We start from the raw sequence: 18,654 nt of genomic DNA on the forward strand, positions 1-18,654 counted from the left end.
TTTTTTTTGAGACGGAGTCTCGCTCTGTCGCCCAGGCTGGAGTGCAGTGGCCGGATCTCAGCTCACTGCAAGCTCCGCCTCCCGGGTTTACGCCATTCTCCTGCCTCAGCCTCCCAAGTAGCTGGGACTACAGGCACCCGCCAACTCGCCCGGCTAGTTTTTTGTATTTTTTAGTAGAGACGGGGTTTCGCCGTGTTAGCCAGGATGGTCTCGATCTCCTGACCTCGCGATCCACCCGTCTCGGCCTCCCAAAGTGCTGGGATTACAGGCTTGAGCCACCGCGCCCGGCCTCTTTCTTTTTTTTTTTAGATGGAGTTTCGCTCTTGTTGCCCAGGCTGGAGTGCAATGGCACGATCTCAGCTCACTCCTGATCTCAGGTGATCCGCCGGTCTCAGCCTCTCAAAATGCTGGGATTACAGGCATGAGCCACCACACTCGGCCGACAGTGATCACTTTCTAACAAACTATTAATATAGTCATGCATCACTTTGCAATGGAGATATGCTCTGAGAAATGTGTCATTAGGCAATTTCATCATCGTGTGAATGTAAGAGTGTACTTACACAAATGTGGATGGCATAGCCTACTACCCACCTGTGCTATATGCTACAACCTATTGCTCCTAGGCTACAAACCTGTATGGCATGTTACTGTACTGAATACTGTAGACAACTGCAATACAAAGGTAAGTGTTTGTATATCTAAACATACCTAAACACAGAAGAGAAATGGTAAAAATATAGTATAAAAGATAAAAAATGGTACACGGGTAAAGGGCACTTACCATGAAGGAAACTTGTAGAACTGGAAGTTGCTCTGAGTGAGTGAGTGGTGAGTGAACGCAAAGGCCTAGGACACTACTATACACTACTGTAGACTTTATAAACACTGTACACTTAGGCTACACTAAATTTATAAAATTATTTTTATTTCTTCAAATTGTTGAATTAGCCTTGGCTTACTATAACTTTGTTACTTTACAAGCTTTTCAAATTTTTTTTTTTTGAGACGGAGTCTTGCTCCATCACCCAGGCTGGAGGAATGGCACAATCTTGGCTCACTGCAACCTCTGCCTCCTGAGTTCAAGTGATTCTCCTGCCTCAGCCTCCCAAGTAGCTGGGATTACAGGCGTCTGCCACCATGCCCGGCTAATTTTTGTATTTTTAGTAGAGACGAGGTTTCACCATGTTGGTCAGCCTGGTCTCTAACTCTTGACTTCAGGTGATCCACCTGCCTCGACTTCCCAAAGTGCTGGGATTACAGGGGTAAGCCACCATGTCCAGCCAGCTTTTCAATGTTTTAAAACTTTTTGACTCTTAGCACATAGCTTAAAATGCATTGTACAGCTGTACAAAAATATTTTCTTTCTTTATATCCTTATTCTACAAGCTATGTTCTTAAAATTTTTTTTTTAACTTTTTAAATTTTCTTGTTAAAAATTAAGACACAAACACCCATTAGCCTAGGCCTACACAGTGTCTGGGATCATTGGTATTGTCTTTCACCGCCACATCTGGCCCCACTGGAAGATCTTCAGGGACAATAACACACAGAGCTATCACATCCTATGACAACAATGCCTTCTTCTGGAATACCTCCTGAAGGACCTGAGGCTGTTTTACAGTCAACTTTTTAAAAATAAACAGGCATATGCTCCAAACTAATGATAAAAAGTATAGTATAGTAGGCACATGAATCAGTAACATATTTATTATCATTACCAAGTATTAGGTACTGCACATAATTTTACGTTATACTTTTATCTGACTGGCAGCAGAGTAGGTTTGTTTACACCAGCATCACTGCAAACACATGAGTGATGGTATTGTGCTACAGTGTTATATTGGCTAGAAAGTCACTAGGTGACAGGAATTTTTCAGCTCCATTATAATCTTACAGCAGGGGTCCTCAATCCCTGGGGCACGTACCAGTACCGGTGCCGTACTGGTTTCTGGTTAGGGACCAGGCCACACAGCAGGAAGTGAGCAGCAGATGTGCGAGCACTACTGCCTGAGCTCCACCTTCTGTCAGATCAGTGGTGGCATTACAGTCTTACAGGAGTGTGAACCCTCTTTTGAACTGTGCATGCGAGAGATATAGGTTGCTCGCTCCTTATGAGAATCTAATGCCTGATGATTTGAGATAAAACAGTTTCATCCTGAAACCATAACCCTCCCGTCCCCTGGTCCATGGAAAAATTGTCTTCCACAAAACCAGGCGCTAGCGCTAAAAAGGCTGGGGACCACTGTTTTACAGGACAACTGTCATATATGTATATAGTCCATACATATACAGCACATGACTATAATTTAGTTATATATACTGTCCACCCACCCCCCCACAACATAAACTCCATGAAAACAAGGACTTATTTTTGTCTTTTTGATATTGATAGTAGGTGCTCAAAATATGCTGATAAAATGGTTCAGTCATTATCAAAAACACTATGACAATCAAAGATTAAAAACAGACATTACCACATGTATATATAAAAAATTGAAAGCAGGGACTCAGTTGTATACCCATGTTTGTAGCAGTGTCACTTGCAATTGCCAAAAGGTAGAAGCAGCCCAAGTATCCAATGATGAATAAACTGATAAACAAAATGTTTATCCATATATGACATACTTATTATTCGGCCTTAAAAAGGGAGGAAATTCTAATACATGCTAACATGGATGAATCTTGAGGACATTACGCTAAGTTAAATCAGGATCACAAAAGGACAAACAACATATGATTCTGCTTATATGAAGTACCTAGAATAGTCAAATTCAGAGACAGAAAGTAGAATGGTAGATGCCATAGGCCAGGGTAAAGTGGGGGATAGAGAGTTATTGTTTGATAGGTACTGGGTTTCTGTTTTGCAAGAAGAAGAGTTCTGTGGATGGATGGTGGTGATGGTACCATAACAATGTGAATGTACTTCATGTCACTGAACTGTACACTTAAATATGGTTTAGATGGTAAATTCTACGTTGTGTATTTTACCACAGTTAAATATATATATATGTATACAGTTGGTCCTCCTTATCCACGGGTTCTGCATCCTCAAGATTCAATCAGCCTCAGATAAAAAAATATAGTTAGGCCTACGATAGTTGTGTCTGTACTGAACATGTACAGTACAGATTTTTTTCTTATTATTCCCTAAACAATAAAGTGTAACAATGATTTACATAGCATTTACATTGTATTAGGTATTACAAATAATCTAGAGATGATTTAATGTATACAGAAGGATGTAGGGACTTGAGCATCTGTGCATTCTGGTATCCATGGGGGGGGGTCCTGAAACCAACCCCTCCTGGATACGAACCGTATATAGAATAAATGAGCTACTACCACTAACGTGGGGATTTAAAACTAGAAGAGAATAGGCCAGGCACGGTGGCTCACGCCTATAATCCCAGCACTTTGGGATGCTGAGGTGGGCAAATCATGATGTCAGGAGATCTAACACGGTGGCTAACACAGTGAAACCCTGCCTCTACTAAAAATACAAAAGATCAGCTGGGTGTGGTGGTGCGTCTGTAGTCCCAGCTACTCCGGAGGCTGAGGCAGGAGAATCGCTTGAACTCAGGAGGCAGAGGCTGCAGTGAGCCGAGACTGTGTCACTGCACTCCAGCCTGGGTGACAAAGCGAGACTCCGTCTCAAAAAACAAAACAAAACCACAACAAAAACTAGAAGAAAATAATATACCAGACAAGAATAACACAGAAATTGGCAGATATTTTGGAGTTCAAGTATTTTAAAGTCTTAAGGTTGAGTTTTGTTAAGTATGCATATTAAAAATAGAAGGAAAATAGCAGAAACCAAAGTAGGGGAGAAAAAGGGATAAGGTGAATTTGCCCAATAAGAAAAGATATATGTGCAACTATTATATGTCAATCAAAAATGTTTAAGGCATAATAAATAGGAAATAAAACGTTTTTATGAGCAGTCATGATAAATGCCACTGAATTATACTCACCTATTAAAATAACAGTCAAATGGGATAAACGGATGTAAACCCAGCAATATGCTCCTTACAAGACACAGATCTGAAACATAAAGACACAAAGGGGTTAGAAAATGAAACTCTTAAGAAATACAATAAAACTTGAAGAGCAATATTATCAGACAAAAGCGAACCCAGACTAAAAGGCACTCACCAGAATAAAGAGCTATGTTTCTTAAGGTGGTAGATTGGCATTTTAGTCCAATTCCTCACCCCCTCTAATAGATTATATATTCATACTCTTTGGAAGGTAACTTTGCCCTCCAATTGTGGGCATAATTGATTTTAGGCTTAGCCATGTGACTTGTTCTGGTTAAGACAATCTCTCTTGTGCTCTGGTGATCCATCATGAGCAGAGCATGCCCTGGCAATAAATGTGCTTTTGGCCTGAGACCCAGAAAGAACAGATGCGGAGCAGATCTTAACTATCCACTCAGCCAAGCCCCACCTAGATCAGCTGAACACGGTCAACGCGCCAGCCTGTGAACAGGAGAATAAGGACTTGCTGTTGTATGGCATTGAGTTCAGGGGTGGTTTTTAGACATCATTATTATCACGGCAATAGCTAACTAATATACATAAAAGCAGCAAGTCATAAGATAATAATGAACCCGAAAAGTTCACCAAGGAATACTGGACAACTACAAATTGTAGGGTCAAGGACTACTAGCGTAAAAAAGACAGCAAAGGAGACAACGGAGGAGTGGTCAACAGGGAAAGAGGACCAGTAAAAAACAAGTAAGTGTTTTTCAAATCGTTATCAACTATGCCAAATGCTACAGAGAAGCCAGCTCAAGACAAGAACTACTAGACATATTACAATCACGCACACTTCGCCACGCTCACACTCACTACAGCCTTAATCACAATCACCCACATATCACACATTTCATCATAATCACGCGTAACCAAACATCACAATCATCCCATCACAATCATTCGTGCCGTCACACTCACACACACAACCACACACCCACACTAACTCCCTTCACAGTTTTCTGTCCCATCAACTGCAACCACTCACCAGTAGCGCACCCTGAGCACTCCGCACTTGCCGCTACTCGGGACACTCTGGGCCTAAGTGGCTCCGTGTCCCGCCAGCCGCGAGTCCCTTGCTCGCCCCCTGCTGCGGGGACTCGGCAGCATCACCTGCCGGAAACACCCGAATGTTCATCCCGCGCGCAGTTTCTGAGATTCTGGGTGAAGGGGACCCACATATAGGTGTGGAACAGTCGCCTAAAGCCCCAAACCATCCCTCCGCGTCCGCGACGTTTCCGAGGACAACACCTCCCAGCAGGCCCCGCGGCCCCACTCAACTTCCGGCCAGAACACGTCTGCGTTTCCTATGGGAGGGTGAGGCGTGGGCCTGGTTCCCGGGGAGGCTCATCTTCATTGCCCAGCGCTACAGCGACCCGCAACTCCGAGGCTCGGCTGGATGTTGAGAGTTGCGGGAGCAGCCGTTTCGGGTTGGCCCAGGCGAGGAGCTGACAGGAATCGGCGTGGGTCCCACTCTGGACTACATTTCCCAGAGGGCCTGGTGGCCTGCCACTTTTCTCGCAGGAATTCGAACGTTTCGTCACTCCTGGCGGGACTCTTAGATCTGGGAGGTGAGATATTTTGGTCCCCGGGAGAACTGGCTCAGGTCTGCAAGTTCCCATCCGGGATGACTGGAAAGGGCTTAGTTGAGGATACCGAAGGCCGGTGGAGAGCTGCCGCCTTGGGCCCGTGCGGGCGGAGCTGCCTGAAAGGGGGAGGTTGTGTTTGGGAGGCCGAGGCGGGCGGATCACGAGGTCAAGAGATCGAGACCGTCCTGGCCAACATGGTGACACCCTATCTCTACTAAAAATACAAAAATTAGCTGGGCTTGGTGGCGCGCGCCGGTAGTCCCAGCTACTCGGAGGCTGAGGCAGGAGAATCACTTGAACCCGGGAGGCGGAGGTTGCAGTGAGCCGAGATCGCGCCACTGCACTCCAGCCTGGCGACAGAGCAAGACTCTTGTCCCCACTCCTCCAAAAAAGAGGGGAGGCTGTGGAATTGTCTGGGAGATAAAAACACTGCGGCTTATGTGCGGATATGGGATACCTGTCACTGGAGGGGTTGTGGCTGTGTGTACCCGTGGTGATGTGTGATTGTGACTGCGACAGTGTGGGGTGCCTACGATTGTGCAGCTGTAATTGTGTGTTTCCTGTGGTGTGTATGTGATTGTAACTGTGTTGCCGTGTGTGGCTCCGTGTGTGCAGGTTAGATGTGCATGTCGCCTTGATTTAAATGTGACTGTCCCTAACGGTATGTGGCATTCTGTGTATGAGTATGGGGTTCCGTCAACTGTGCGATTGTGACTCCAGAACTCTGTCTCTAGGAAACCTCTCTGAGGTCTGGTGGTCAGATTCGAACCCTGGACAGCAGTGAACACAGCCTTTACCCTGAGCCACTGGAATTGGACAGGATGCCCCATTCTCCTCTGATCTCCATTCCCTATGTGTGGTAGGTAATGGGGCTGGGGAAGACCTCTTACTTGACTAGTTTGGGTACCAAGAAAAACCTGGTGTCTCACAGTTACTCTTCCCTCTCCCAATTTTACCTTTCTCCAGGTGTCACCCAGAAGAGGAGGAAAGAATGCATGATGAACTCCTACAAGCAGTATCCAAGGTGTGTTGGGGTTTCTTCTTTTTCTTCTGAAAATTCTTGCTTAATAAAGGAATGTCATTTAATTCTCGGTCCCTATAATTTTCCCATCACAGAAAAGGATGGTTGCTCCACTTATGCTTGCTGAATTTTCTTCTCAAATATCTATTATGATTTAAAAATAAAAGAATGATTAGTTTAGAGATCTCAAAAATACAGCATTACCAGGAAAAAATAAAATTTGGCCACTCAGATAACTAGTGTTAATATTTTAATGTATTTTCATTATTTGTCAAGAACCAAATTTTGTTTCATTTACCATTTGATGTTCTACATTTTTACAAAAAAAGTGTCATAAATATGATCCCACGTCATCAAATGGTCTTGGGAAATATATTTTTCTACACTTGAAAAAACTATGATACATACTTTTTTAAAAAATCAGACATGCCAGACTTTTAAATCCTCATTTGAATATATATCTGTACTTACACCCCCCCCCACCCCACAGGTTTGAATTTGGGTCTCCATCATTAATAATAAAATTGAACATATTCCATATGTTTACTGGTTTTTAGCGTTTCATCTTTTGTGACATGTCAGTTCAAATCTTTACTCATTTTTCTCTTGGAATAGCTCTTATTGATTCATATGAGTTATTTATGTAATCTGGATCTCAGTCCTTTATTATGTTTTCCTAATATTTGGAAGATTTCATCACTTCCTGTAAGATGATTTTATGATAAGTTCTAATTTTTAAAAAGCTGAGTTTATCAGTATTTTTTCTTTATGGTTAGTGCTTCTTGTATCTTATTTAATAAATCCTTCCCTGTCCCAAGGTCATGCAGATACTCTCCTATATTTATGCTTAAAGCCATAAGTTTCACTTTCTTTTTTTTTTTTTTTTTTTTTTGAGTCTCGCTCTGTCGCCCAGGCTGGAGTGCAGTGGCCGGATCTCAACTCACTGCAAGCTCCGCCTCCCGGGTTTACGCCATTCTCCTGCCTCAGCCTCCTGAGTAGCTGGGACTACAGGCACCTGCCACCTCGCCCGGCAATTTTTTTGTATATTTTAGTGGAGATGGGGTTTCACCGTGTTAGCCAGGATGGTCTCGATCTCCTGACCTCGTGATCCGCCCGTCTCGGCCTCCCAAAGTGCTGGGATTATAGTCTTGAGCCACCGCGCCCGGCCTCACTTTTATGTTTAGGTATTTTATATAGTTGCAACTGGTTTTTGTATATGTTATGAGGTAGGGATCAGATTCCCCCCTCCTTATTAATACCCAGTTTATCAATACCATATATTGGAAGATCTGTTGTGTTCTCATTGACCTTCAAATGTGTCTCATGTCTATATGTGCATGGGTATATTTATGCATGGGTATATTTATGAACTCTTTATTCTCTTCCATTGACTTTGTATATTCCTGTGCCAGTATCATACAGTCTTGATTAGCTCTTCTCCCTGGATGGTAATCTGCCTTGTCTTCCTCTGACTGTTCTGTTTTTGGCTTTCTGTAATTTTAGTGTAAGATATATAAAGTGTTTGATTTATCTCCTTGGGATTTGTAAAGTTTTAAAATTTATGGATGGATGTCTATTATTAGTTCAGGAAAATCTTCAGTCATTATCCCTTCACAAAACCCCTGTATCATTCTCTCTCCCTTTCCTTCTCAGGTTCTAACTAAACATAGGTTAGAATTTCTTGTTCTTTTCTGTATCTTATCTCTTTTTGGTTTTTAGAGTTGATACTTATAGCTCAAATCAAAGCAATATTAAACAAAAGAACCTTGCCTCATCTCAGGAGGGGCAGTGGGCATGGCAGACAACCATAGAGTTTTTGGATTCTTCCTCCAAGTGATAATAAAAATATCTTTATTCAATTTGTGTTTCAACACTTCTAATCTTGGGGAACTCACTAAATTGTACGGTTGTCCATTCACCCGATGATCATTTTATCTGAAAATTAGGGGATACATACTAGGATAGAGGACTCAGAATAGGGACGGTGTTTTCTCAAGGCGTAAATTTGGAACTCTGAGTGGGCCTACGCTCAATTTTTAAACTGTATGTGTTTGGTACAGATGCAAAGAAAATCAGGATAAGAATAAGTCTAACTAAATCTATTTTGTGTAAGGCCTTTCTATCTGAATTTCTTTTAAAGAGGACTGAGTCTTCCCTCTCCTGTGCCAAAGCCCAGGTAGAATATCTGGTTCCCCTCTCGCATCAGTCTCTAGTTACACTTATCATTTCTATAGAGAAGATTGCCCAATATTAGTGGGAATAACTAGGAAAATTAGGAAAATGTAGTATACTATAGTAGACAATACTTCCTTTTTATTTTTTGAGACGGAGTTTCACTCTTGTTTCCCAGGCTGCAGTGCAATGGCACGATCTCAGCTCACCGCAACCTCCACCTCCCAGGTTCAAGCAATTCTCCTGCCTCAGCCTCCTGAGTAACTGGGATTACAAGCATGTGCCACCACACCCGGCTAATTTTTGTATTTTTAGTAGAGACGGGGTTTCTCCATGTTGGTCGGGCTGATCTTGAACTCCCGACCTCAGGTGATCTGCCCACCTCAGCCTCCCAAAGTGCTGGGATTACAGGCGTGAGCCACTGCACCTGGCCAACAATAAATTTTAAAAGAAATAAATTAAATTTTGTTTTCAGAAGTTAGCCTAATGTTTAATCAGGAAATATTTGAAACATCAAAATATTTGAAAACTAGAAGTAAAACAAGGATATACCACATTACCGATGTTATTTAACATTGTTTTAGAGATATTAGCCAAAACACATAAGAAAACATTAGGTTAAAATTACAAAAGAGAGCATACAATTATCACTTTATAGATGATGTGACCGTGTACCTGAAAAACCAAATCTGCTTATAATCAGCATTTTGAAATAAGCAGGATTCCCTGTGAAGCAAACAAAAGAATTTTTTTCCCCTCATAATTTCTACTCTCAGTCCTCTCTGTGAGTTAATTTTTTTGTTGCCCTGGATAAGAACTTGCACAGACTATCATTTTTAGATCACTCTCTGATATCCTTTGATTGTTTACAGTCACAATCTCAGTCTCATTTTACTAATTACAACCTCTAGTTCACTGTAATAATATGTGAGTTTCATTTAAAGCCTCTTCTCTGAGCTCAGGCTTGCTTCAAGCTTGCAGTATGAAAGAGGGACATAATTAAGCTTCTTGATTTCCTCGCCCTGAGCTTCTATTTCTCCTGCCTAATAGTCAGTCTCTGGATCCTATGAGATTAGAGCAGGGGTAGGGAAGAGGAGGTAAGGGAAAGAAAAGTCTTTCTTGACTTGTTTTGGTGTTGGTCTCTTTTGCCTTGATGGATGTTCAGCACTCCTTTGTTAGGAGACACCATTAAGGGTTTCTCAGAGAAGCCCTTGCTGGAAACCTCTAATTGTATCTCCTGGGATGCTCCTGTGCAGCATGTCTCCTTGAAATGGCTACTTATGATATCTGTCATACACTTCTGCATTCTGTGACCCATTCCTTTGTTGAGGTCACTTTGTCCCTTTATTGGGTCCACATCTAGTCCAAATGGGGAATGGGTACTAATCTTTGTGCCCCTAAGCTCCAGCGAATACAGCAAAAATTATTCCCAAGTATCTCATCATTTCACTTTGGACCCTGGAGTCTAAAGGGGCCCCCTTACTTGTCCTAAGGTGAAGGAGAAGTACCCTCATTTCTCCTATCAATTGGGAATATGTGTCCTTTTATAAACAAAATTCTTGGGACACTAACTGAGTGTCCTATAATTCAACTGAATTCTGAAACTAACTACCCAGAGTTAACACAGACCCCATTGGTTAAGAGGCTCAGTCCTGGCTGGTCATGCCTATAGTCTCAGGACTTTGGGAGGCCAAGTTGGGTGGATCACTTGAGGTCAGGAGTTTGAGAACAGCTTGGCCAATGTGGTGAACCCACATCTACTAAAAACACAAAAATTAGCTGAGCATGGTGGTGTGTGCCTGTGGTCCCAGCTACTCAGGAGGCTGAGGCAGAAGCATTGCTTAAACCTGGGAGGCAGAGGTTGCAGGGAGCCGAAATCACACCACTGCACTCCAGCCTGAGTGATGGAGTGAGACTCAGTCTCAAAAACAGAAAGAAAAAAAGACTCAGTCCCACAAGACTACCTGTTTCAGATACCAGCCACAAATCTAAGGCACTGCACTTCTGCCTAGCCAGCCAAAAATTGAGAGGTTCCTGTAACTGTCCTTCAGGTTCAGTAATTCATTAGAACAACATATAGAACTCAGGAAAGCACTATACTTATGATTATAGTTTTGCTTTTTTGTTGGTTTGTTTGTTGGTATTGAGATGGTGGTTCACTCTGTTGTCCAGGCTGGAGTGCAATGGCACAATCTTGGCTCACTGCAACCTCCACCTCCCGGGTTCAAGCCATTCTCCTGCCTCAGCCTCCTGAGTAGCTGGGATTACAGGCATGTGCCATGATGCCTGGCTAATTTTTGTATTTTTAGTAGAGATGGGGTTTCTGCATGTTGGCTAGGCTGGTCTTGAACTCCTGACCTCAGGTGATCCACCCGCCTTGGCTTCCCAAAGTGCTGGGATTACAGGCATGAGCCACGGCACCCAGCCTGATTATAGTTTTATTATAAAGGATACAACTGAGGAACAGTAAAATGGAAGAGATGCATAGGGCAAGGTATGGGGAAGGGCCTGCATATCTGGAAAGGGTCTTGAAAGTATTTTTGCCTAAGAAAATGTCTGAAATGAAAGATTCATTTAGTAGTATTTATATTGTGGAAATTTCTGCTATCATAATAGTATAAAAGTTGAATTTGTTTATGTTAATAGGGAATAATTCTTATGACAGTCTTAAAAGAATTATAATTTCCAAGAAATTTAAAGTATGCTGTTGTCTAAGTGATACTTTAAATTTATGTTTAACCCATTTTGCATTTTAAAAATTCAAGAAATGGGCCAGGCACAGTGGTTCATAGGCTCATATCCCAGCACTTTGGGAGGCTGAGGCAGGTGGATCACTTGAGGTCAGGAGTTTGAGACCAGCCTAACCAGCATGGTAAAATCCTGTCTCTACTAAAAATACAAAAATAGCTGGGTGTGGTGATCGGCGCCTGTAATCCCAGCTACTCGGGAGGCTGAGGGAGGAGAATCACTTGAACCCGGGAGGTGGAGGTTGCAGTGAGCTGAGATTGTGCCACTGCACTCCAACCTGGGCAACAAGAGTGAAACTCCATCTCAAAAAAAAAAAAAAAAATCAAGAAATGTTAAAAGACATGAAAAATGGCAAGGCATTGTCCCACCACCCAATCCTACTCCTTTAGGTGGCTACTTTGAACGCCTTTTGCTGTTTCTCTTAGCATTTTTCCTATATTTCTAATTAATATTCCTATATTGCTATTTTTTCATACATATTTTCCAGTGATTTCTAAGCAGGTAACTATGGATTGAGATTTCCCATACCACAGAGACAGTCTTTTTTTGGAGACAGAGTCTTTTTTTTTTGCAGACAGAGTCTCACGCTGTTGCCCAGGCTGGAGTGCAATGGCGCGATCTCAGCTCACTGCAACCTCTGCCTCCCAGGTTCAAGTGATTCTCCTGCCTCAGCCTCCCAAGTAGCTAGGATTACAGGCGTGCACCACACACCTGGCTAATTTTTGTATTTGAAGGAGAGACGGGGTTTCACCATGTTGGCCAGGCTGGTCTTGAACTCCTGACCTTGTGATCCTCCTGCCTCAGCCTCCCAAAGTGCTGGGATTACAGGCATGAGCCACCATGCTCGGCCCATAATTTTTCTTTAAATCATTGCTATCCCTGTGGAACCTTGCAGATACTGTTAATGTGAGCCAAGTAAAACACCAGATTCTAGATTCTTTCTAGTACAATTTGTGTTTTTCTCAGAGCAAATTGCCTTGTTTCTTCTTTTGCCTGATTTTATGTATGTGTCGCTATTTTTTTCAGATTCTCTAACATTGCTGTCAGTTGCCTGTCGATATTTTCTGCATGATCAAACATACTAGCTCCTTAGTTTTCTTTGGAGATGTCTTTCCTATAGTCCTCACTTCTTCTGTCCTAGATGCTGTTCTCTCAGTCTGCTGCCGGATGGTGTTCTAGGATTTGCCTTTTATAATTATACTGGCACTTTCATCACCATTTTCATGTTAGTTTTCCAGTGTCTTAATATAGTACCTTTTCTTTTTCCTAATTTACTCCCTAGTTTTGATGGAACATGTAGCCCAGTAGCTTCCTAAGAAAAGCCACATTGGAAATACTTTTATCATTCCCTGCAGATTTAAAATTGTCTTGATTTAATCTTCATAGTGGCTTAGTAATCTGATTGGAGATAGAATTCTATTTCAGAATTTATTTTCCTTTATAATATTAAAGGAATGGCTTGGTTTTTTTTCTTGTTTCAAATGATGCTATTGAGAAGTCTATTGCCATTCTGATTCCTGAAAACTTATGTGATCTGTGTTTTCTTCCTAGAAGCTTTTAGAAACTTTCATTTTGTTTTGCCCTGATATTCTGAATTTTACTGCATGTATTATGAGATGTGTTTGAAAGCCCCCTCCCATTTTCCCCTCTCTTGGGGCATAAAGGGAAAGTGGGGAGGGGGAAGAAACTAACTAATTGAACTGAATGCATGCTGTTTCCTATCACTGGAAAAGTCCAGCCTATTTGTACATCCCTTTGTACACAGGACATATATCTTCTGATATGATAGGATTCACTCCCTTTAATTTTGCTTACTCTGTCCTTTCTTGCCGCCTCTACCACCATCTTTTTCTTTTCTCCTTCTATTGTGAAAGCATGTTTGTTGTTACAGGGGTCAGTGATGTTCAGGGATGTGTCCATAGACTTCTCTCAAGAGGAATGGGAATGCCTGGACTCTGGTCAGATGAATTTATACAAAGAAGTAATGTTGGAGAATTTCAGCAACCTGGTTTCAGTGGGTAAGGATAACTATTCCCCAAAATTCAGAGTCTGCCCTTGTAAATGTCTCCTTTCTCCACTGTGAATTATTTGCTTCATGTAACCAGCTGAATTTCTGCTCCCTGTTCCCTAAGGAATGGTTTGAGTTGAAATAGAATGGAAGAGTTGGAAGTGGGCAGTTCCAATGGGCTGCGGCTGAAGCTTCATCTTCTTCATCTTTCTCTGGTCCTTCTTGTAGTGTCATCTCTTCTTTGATCACTAAGGGACTCGATCTGATTTCTGGGGAGCCCAGAGCATAACCATGTCCCATGTCTTTTCTTGTGAGCAGGACTTTCCAATTCTAAGCCAGCTGTGATCTCCTTATTAGAACAAGGAAAAGAGCCCTGGATGGTTGACAGAGAGCTGACTAGAGGCCTGTGTTCAGGTAAGTAAGAGATGATGGCTCAGGAGCAGGGCTGTGAAGAGATATACTTCTGAGATGTTATCAGGAAGCTCCCTTTAAAGGCCTGAAGCCTCTTCCATATAAGGTATCCCACTTTTTTTTTCCTCATACTTTCTCCCTAGTCCAATATAGCAAGTACCTCCCTGGCTATAATTATGCTATAATTCTACCCACATTTTAGGTTTCATTCCTTCCTATGATACGCTACATTTAGAATTGTATAACAGTAGACACTCTTACCCTAAGAAATAGATGTGTGTAAATGCGTGTTTGTGTCTTTTTCTTTCCCTATACTTGTTTTCATTTTATCTACTTTCAGCTATTTAACGTCTTTGACCAGTTCATTCTGGATTTAATAGCTCATTCTTTCATTTATCAAACATTTGATTATTTCTTACTTTAAAAGAAATTGAAGGATAACATACACACATAAAACTACATGACTACGATTGCATAGCATGGTGAAATTGAGAATGGTGAAACCACTACTAGGACAATAAGTGGAACATTACTAGCACCTCAGAACCTCTTCTCTGCCCCTTCCCTCTGCCCCTTCCCAATCATCTTTTTCCTCTTTTTCCTCTCCCAAAATAAATACCATCCTGATATTTAGCACCAGGGATTCGTTTTGCCTATTTCTGAACTTTATATAGATGCAGTCGCACAGTATTTAGTCTTTTGCCTTTGGCTTTTCTTGCTCCACATGTTGTTTATGTGACGCATCTATTGTGCTGCATATATCTGGTGTTCATTCTTATTGGCTATGTTGTATTTCATTCTATGAGTATATATGTATGTGTGTATATATATATGTGTGTGTGTATATATATATATATGTGTGTATATATATATGTGTGTGTGTGTATATATGTGTGTGTGTGTGTGTGTGTATATATATATATATATGTGTGTGTGTGTGTATATATATATATATATTTTTTTTTTTGAGATGGAGTCTTGCTCTGTTGCCCAGGCTGGAGTGCAGTAGTGTGATCTCTGCTCACTGCAACCTCTGCCTCCCAGGTGCAAGCGATTCTGCCTCAGCCCGCCGAGTAGCTAGGACTACAGGCCTGTGCCACCACGCCCAGCTAATTTTTTGTACTTTCAGTAGAGACAGGGTTTCAACATGTTGGCCAGGCTGGTGTCAAACTCCTGACCTCAGGTGATCCACCTGCCTCAGCCTCACCAAGTGCTGGGATTACAGGTGTGAGCCACTGCGTCCTGCTTCATTCTATGAATATATTGTAAATTATGCTTTATGTATTATTAATTTCTATAAGTGACCTTTCTACTGTTGACAGCTGGTTTGTTTGCAGTTTTTAGCTATTACACATAATGCTGCTGTGAACGTTCCTGTGTATAACTTTTGGCAAATGTATGTACACATTTCTTTTAGGTATATACATAGGAGTGGAATTACTGAGCAATAGGATATATGTGTGTTCAACATTAGTAAAGATACCAGTTTTCCAAATTAGTTATACCAATTTGCAGTTTTAGTAGCAGTATGAAGGTTGCCATTGCTCTGCATTCTTACTTTCTTACCAGTTATTATTGCCAGGCCCTTTAATTTTAGTTATTCTGCTGTGTGTGTTCTGTGACATGCCTGTTTAAGTTTCTTGGCTAAACTGTGTCGGTTGTCTATCTTTTTCCTGTTGCTTTCAAAGAATTCTTTTTATATTCTATGTATCAGCCCTGTGTTTGGTTATACATGATGTAAATATCTCCCACCACTTTATATCTTGTCTTTTACTCTTTTACTGGTATCTTTTGATGAACAGAAGTTAATTAATTTTAATGTGGTCACAGTTATCTTTTTCTGTATAGTGTTGCTTTTTTGTGTCCTGGGTAGGAATCATTGCCTACCCTAAGGTCATGAAGATATTTCGTATGTTATATTCTAGTAGCTTTATTGTTTTACTTTTTCCATTTAGATCTACTTTTCTGAAGTTGGTATTTGTATGTATTGTGAGGTAGGGGTCAAATTTCATTTTTTTTCCATGTGAATATCCAGTTGACTTCTTAGTGTTTATTGAGATGACTGTCCTTTTCCCATTCTCTATAGGACTACCTTTGTCATAAATCATGTATTCCTATTTCTGTGAGTCTGTCTCTGAATTCTGTTCCTTTGGCTTATTTGTCTATCCTTGTGCCAATAGCACACTGTATTAATACTGTAGCATGTAATAAATCTTATCAGCAAGTTCTCCTACTGCTTCTTAGTCCTTTGCATTTTCATTGTAAATTCTAGAATTAGGCCGGGCATGGTGGCTCATGCCTGTAATCCCAGCACTTTGGGAGGCTGAGGTGGGTGGATCACCCAAGGTCAGGAGTTTGAGACCAGCCTGGGCAACATGGTGAAACCCCATCTTTACTAACAATACAAAAATTAGCCAGGCGTGGTGGCGGACGCCTGTAATCCCAGCTACTCAGGAGGCTGAGGCAGGAGAATCGCTTGAACTGGGGAGGCGGAGGTTACAGGGAGCCGAGATCGCACCATTGCTCTCCAACCTGGGGGACAAGAGCAAAACGTGGTCTCAAAGAAAAAAAAAATTAGAATTAGCTTATATAGAGTCATTTGAAACTTAATCAAAATGGCAAGTTATACTTTGCATGAGAATGTTAATATCAGTTTATGGAGAATTAAGATTTTTAAATAGTCTTGTAAAAATGTTTGACTTTTTAATTTTGTACACTAGTCTGCTAGGTGCTGTACAGTTTGGAAAATAAGTAGGCTTATTAAGAAACTTGTTATATGGCCGGGTGTGGTGGCTCAAGCCTGTAATCCCAGCACTTTGGGAGGCCGAGACGGGCGGATCACGAGGTCAGGAGATCGAGACCATCCTGGCTAACACGGTGAAACCCCGTCTCTACTAAAAAAAATACAAAAAACTAGCCGGGCAAGGTGGCAGGCGCCTGTAGTCCCAGCTACTTGGGAGGCTGAGGCAGGAGAATGGAGTAAACCCGGGAGGCGGAGTTTGCAGTGAGCCCAGATCGCGCCACTGCACTCCAGCCTGGGTGACAGAGCAAGACTCTGTCTCAAAAAAAAAAAAAAAAAAAAACTTGTTATCTAATGCAGGAGCTAGAACATTGCTGTAAATAATTTCTACAGAATAAGATTCATCAATGAGAAGATCAAACAGGAAGCTCAGAAGAAAGTTGTAAAACAGTCAAAAAATATGGAAGTGGAAATTCATCCAAGTAGAAGTTAATGGTTGGAGCCCTAGAAGTGGATGTTGTTACCTATAGAGTTAGCGTTGGAAATAGAAGATCCATGCCTCCCTTGAGAAAGAATTCTAGATTTAACGAAGCTCTAGGAACCTAGGGAGGAGTTTGGGAATCTTCACTTTTTCCCGGCTATCAGTTGATCTTAGCTGCTTTTAAGTATTTTATTTCTGTCTCCTACCACTTTTTCTCCCCACCAACTTGCTAATTCACCCCTTCTTAATCTTACCTTAACCTTGTACCTTTCTCCTTGAAAGGTGGTCTCTGTTTATTCCTTTTTCATTTTAAAATAATTAATATAATTTTCATTAAAGTAATATATTTACAGTTTGAAATCACAGTGTTATAAAGCTTATATTGAAAAACAGCAGGCCAGGCCAGGCGCAGTGGCTCACACCTGTAAACACAGCACTTGGGAGGCTGAGGCAGGCGGATCACTTGAGGTCAGGAGTTTGAAACCAGCCTGGCCAACGTGGCAAAACCCCATCTTTACTAAAAATAAAAAAATTAACTGGGCATAGTGGCAGGCGCCCCGTAGTCCCAGCTACTTGGGAGGCCGAGGCAAGAGAATCACTTGAACCCAGGAAGTGGAAGTTGCAGTGAGCTGAGATCGTGCAGCTGCACTCCAGCCTGGGAAACAGAGTGAGACTCCATCTCAAAAAAAGAGAAAAAAGAAAAACAGCAGCCTGCTTTTTCACGTATACATTCCTACCCTGACTGCCGCGGTCCCTCTCATCAAAGACAATACATTTTCAACTCTTACTTTCATTCTTCTGATACCTACCTTCAATTTTTGCATAGTACGTTTGTTTTGTCATTTTGTGATACATCAAACTGTAAAAGTATTTATTGATGTCTTGTTCTGATAGTTGAGGGCTGGTCTCTGGTAATCACCATATGTATCTTGACTATAGCAATATTCGTAGTTTATATCCTGATTACACAAATGTTGTTATAACTTTCCTGTTACCTGCTTAATGTGCATCCCCATTTGTGTTATGCCTTACATTTATTTGTATTGTACTTTGTACTTTCTATTTGTTTTTTTGTTTGTTTGTTTGTTTTGTTTTTTTGAGACGGAGTCTTGCTCTGTCGCCCAGGCTGGAGTGCAGTGGCCGGATCTCAGCTCACTGAAAGCTCCGCCCCCCGGGTTCCCGCCATTCTCCTGCCTCAGCCTCCGGAGTAGCTGGGACTACAGGCTCCCGCCACCTCACCCGGCTAGTTTTTTTGTATTTTTTAGTAGAGATGGGGTTTCACCTTGTTAGCCAGGATGGTCTCGATCTCCTGACCTCGTGATCTGCCCGTCTCGGCCTCCCAAAGTGCGGGATTACAGGCTTGAGCCACCGCGCCCGGCCTGTTTTTTTTTTGTTTTTTTTTTTTTTTTTTTTTTTTTTTTTTTTTTTTTTTTTTGGGGGGGCCTCC

The 18,654-nt window shown here is 41.7% G+C and overlaps 2 protein-coding genes across 5 annotated transcripts in view; one reads left to right on the forward strand and one right to left on the reverse strand.

The window, feature by feature from the left end:
• ZNF568 (zinc finger protein 568) overlaps window positions 1-5,240 on the reverse strand; it is a 46,667-nt gene extending 41,427 nt beyond the window's left edge. For 2 of the 3 annotated variants that reach the window (XM_017863192.1, XM_017863191.1), the window contains exons 1-2: window positions 5,026-5,240; window positions 3,975-4,044 (exon numbers count right to left, since the gene is read on the reverse strand). The gene's annotated coding sequence lies outside the window, so the exon portion shown is untranslated. The remainder of the gene's footprint in view (window positions 1-3,974; window positions 4,045-5,025) is intronic. The other variant, XM_017863193.1, reaches the window with a different exon arrangement.
• Window positions 1-18,654, forward strand: part of LOC108522767 (zinc finger protein 829) — a 36,426-nt gene that overhangs the window by 2,141 nt on the left and 15,631 nt on the right. The window contains exons 1-5 of one of the 2 annotated variants that reach the window (XM_017863196.1): window positions 5,437-5,608; window positions 6,361-6,485; window positions 6,593-6,650; window positions 13,459-13,585; window positions 13,894-13,989. In XM_017863196.1, the coding sequence (XP_017718685.1) occupies window positions 6,448-6,485; window positions 6,593-6,650; window positions 13,459-13,585; window positions 13,894-13,989 (319 nt within the window). In that variant the 5' untranslated portion in view covers window positions 5,437-5,608; window positions 6,361-6,447. Of the gene's footprint in view, window positions 1-5,436; window positions 5,609-6,360; window positions 6,486-6,592; window positions 6,651-13,458; window positions 13,586-13,893; window positions 13,990-18,654 lie in introns of those variants that run through there. The other variant, XM_017863195.1, reaches the window with a different exon arrangement.

The sequence above is a fragment of the Rhinopithecus bieti genome, unplaced genomic scaffold, assembly GCF_001698545.2.
Source record: "Rhinopithecus bieti isolate Rb0 unplaced genomic scaffold, ASM169854v2 scaffold_67983, whole genome shotgun sequence".
In the NCBI taxonomy this organism is placed as follows: domain Eukaryota; kingdom Metazoa; phylum Chordata; class Mammalia; order Primates; family Cercopithecidae; genus Rhinopithecus; species Rhinopithecus bieti.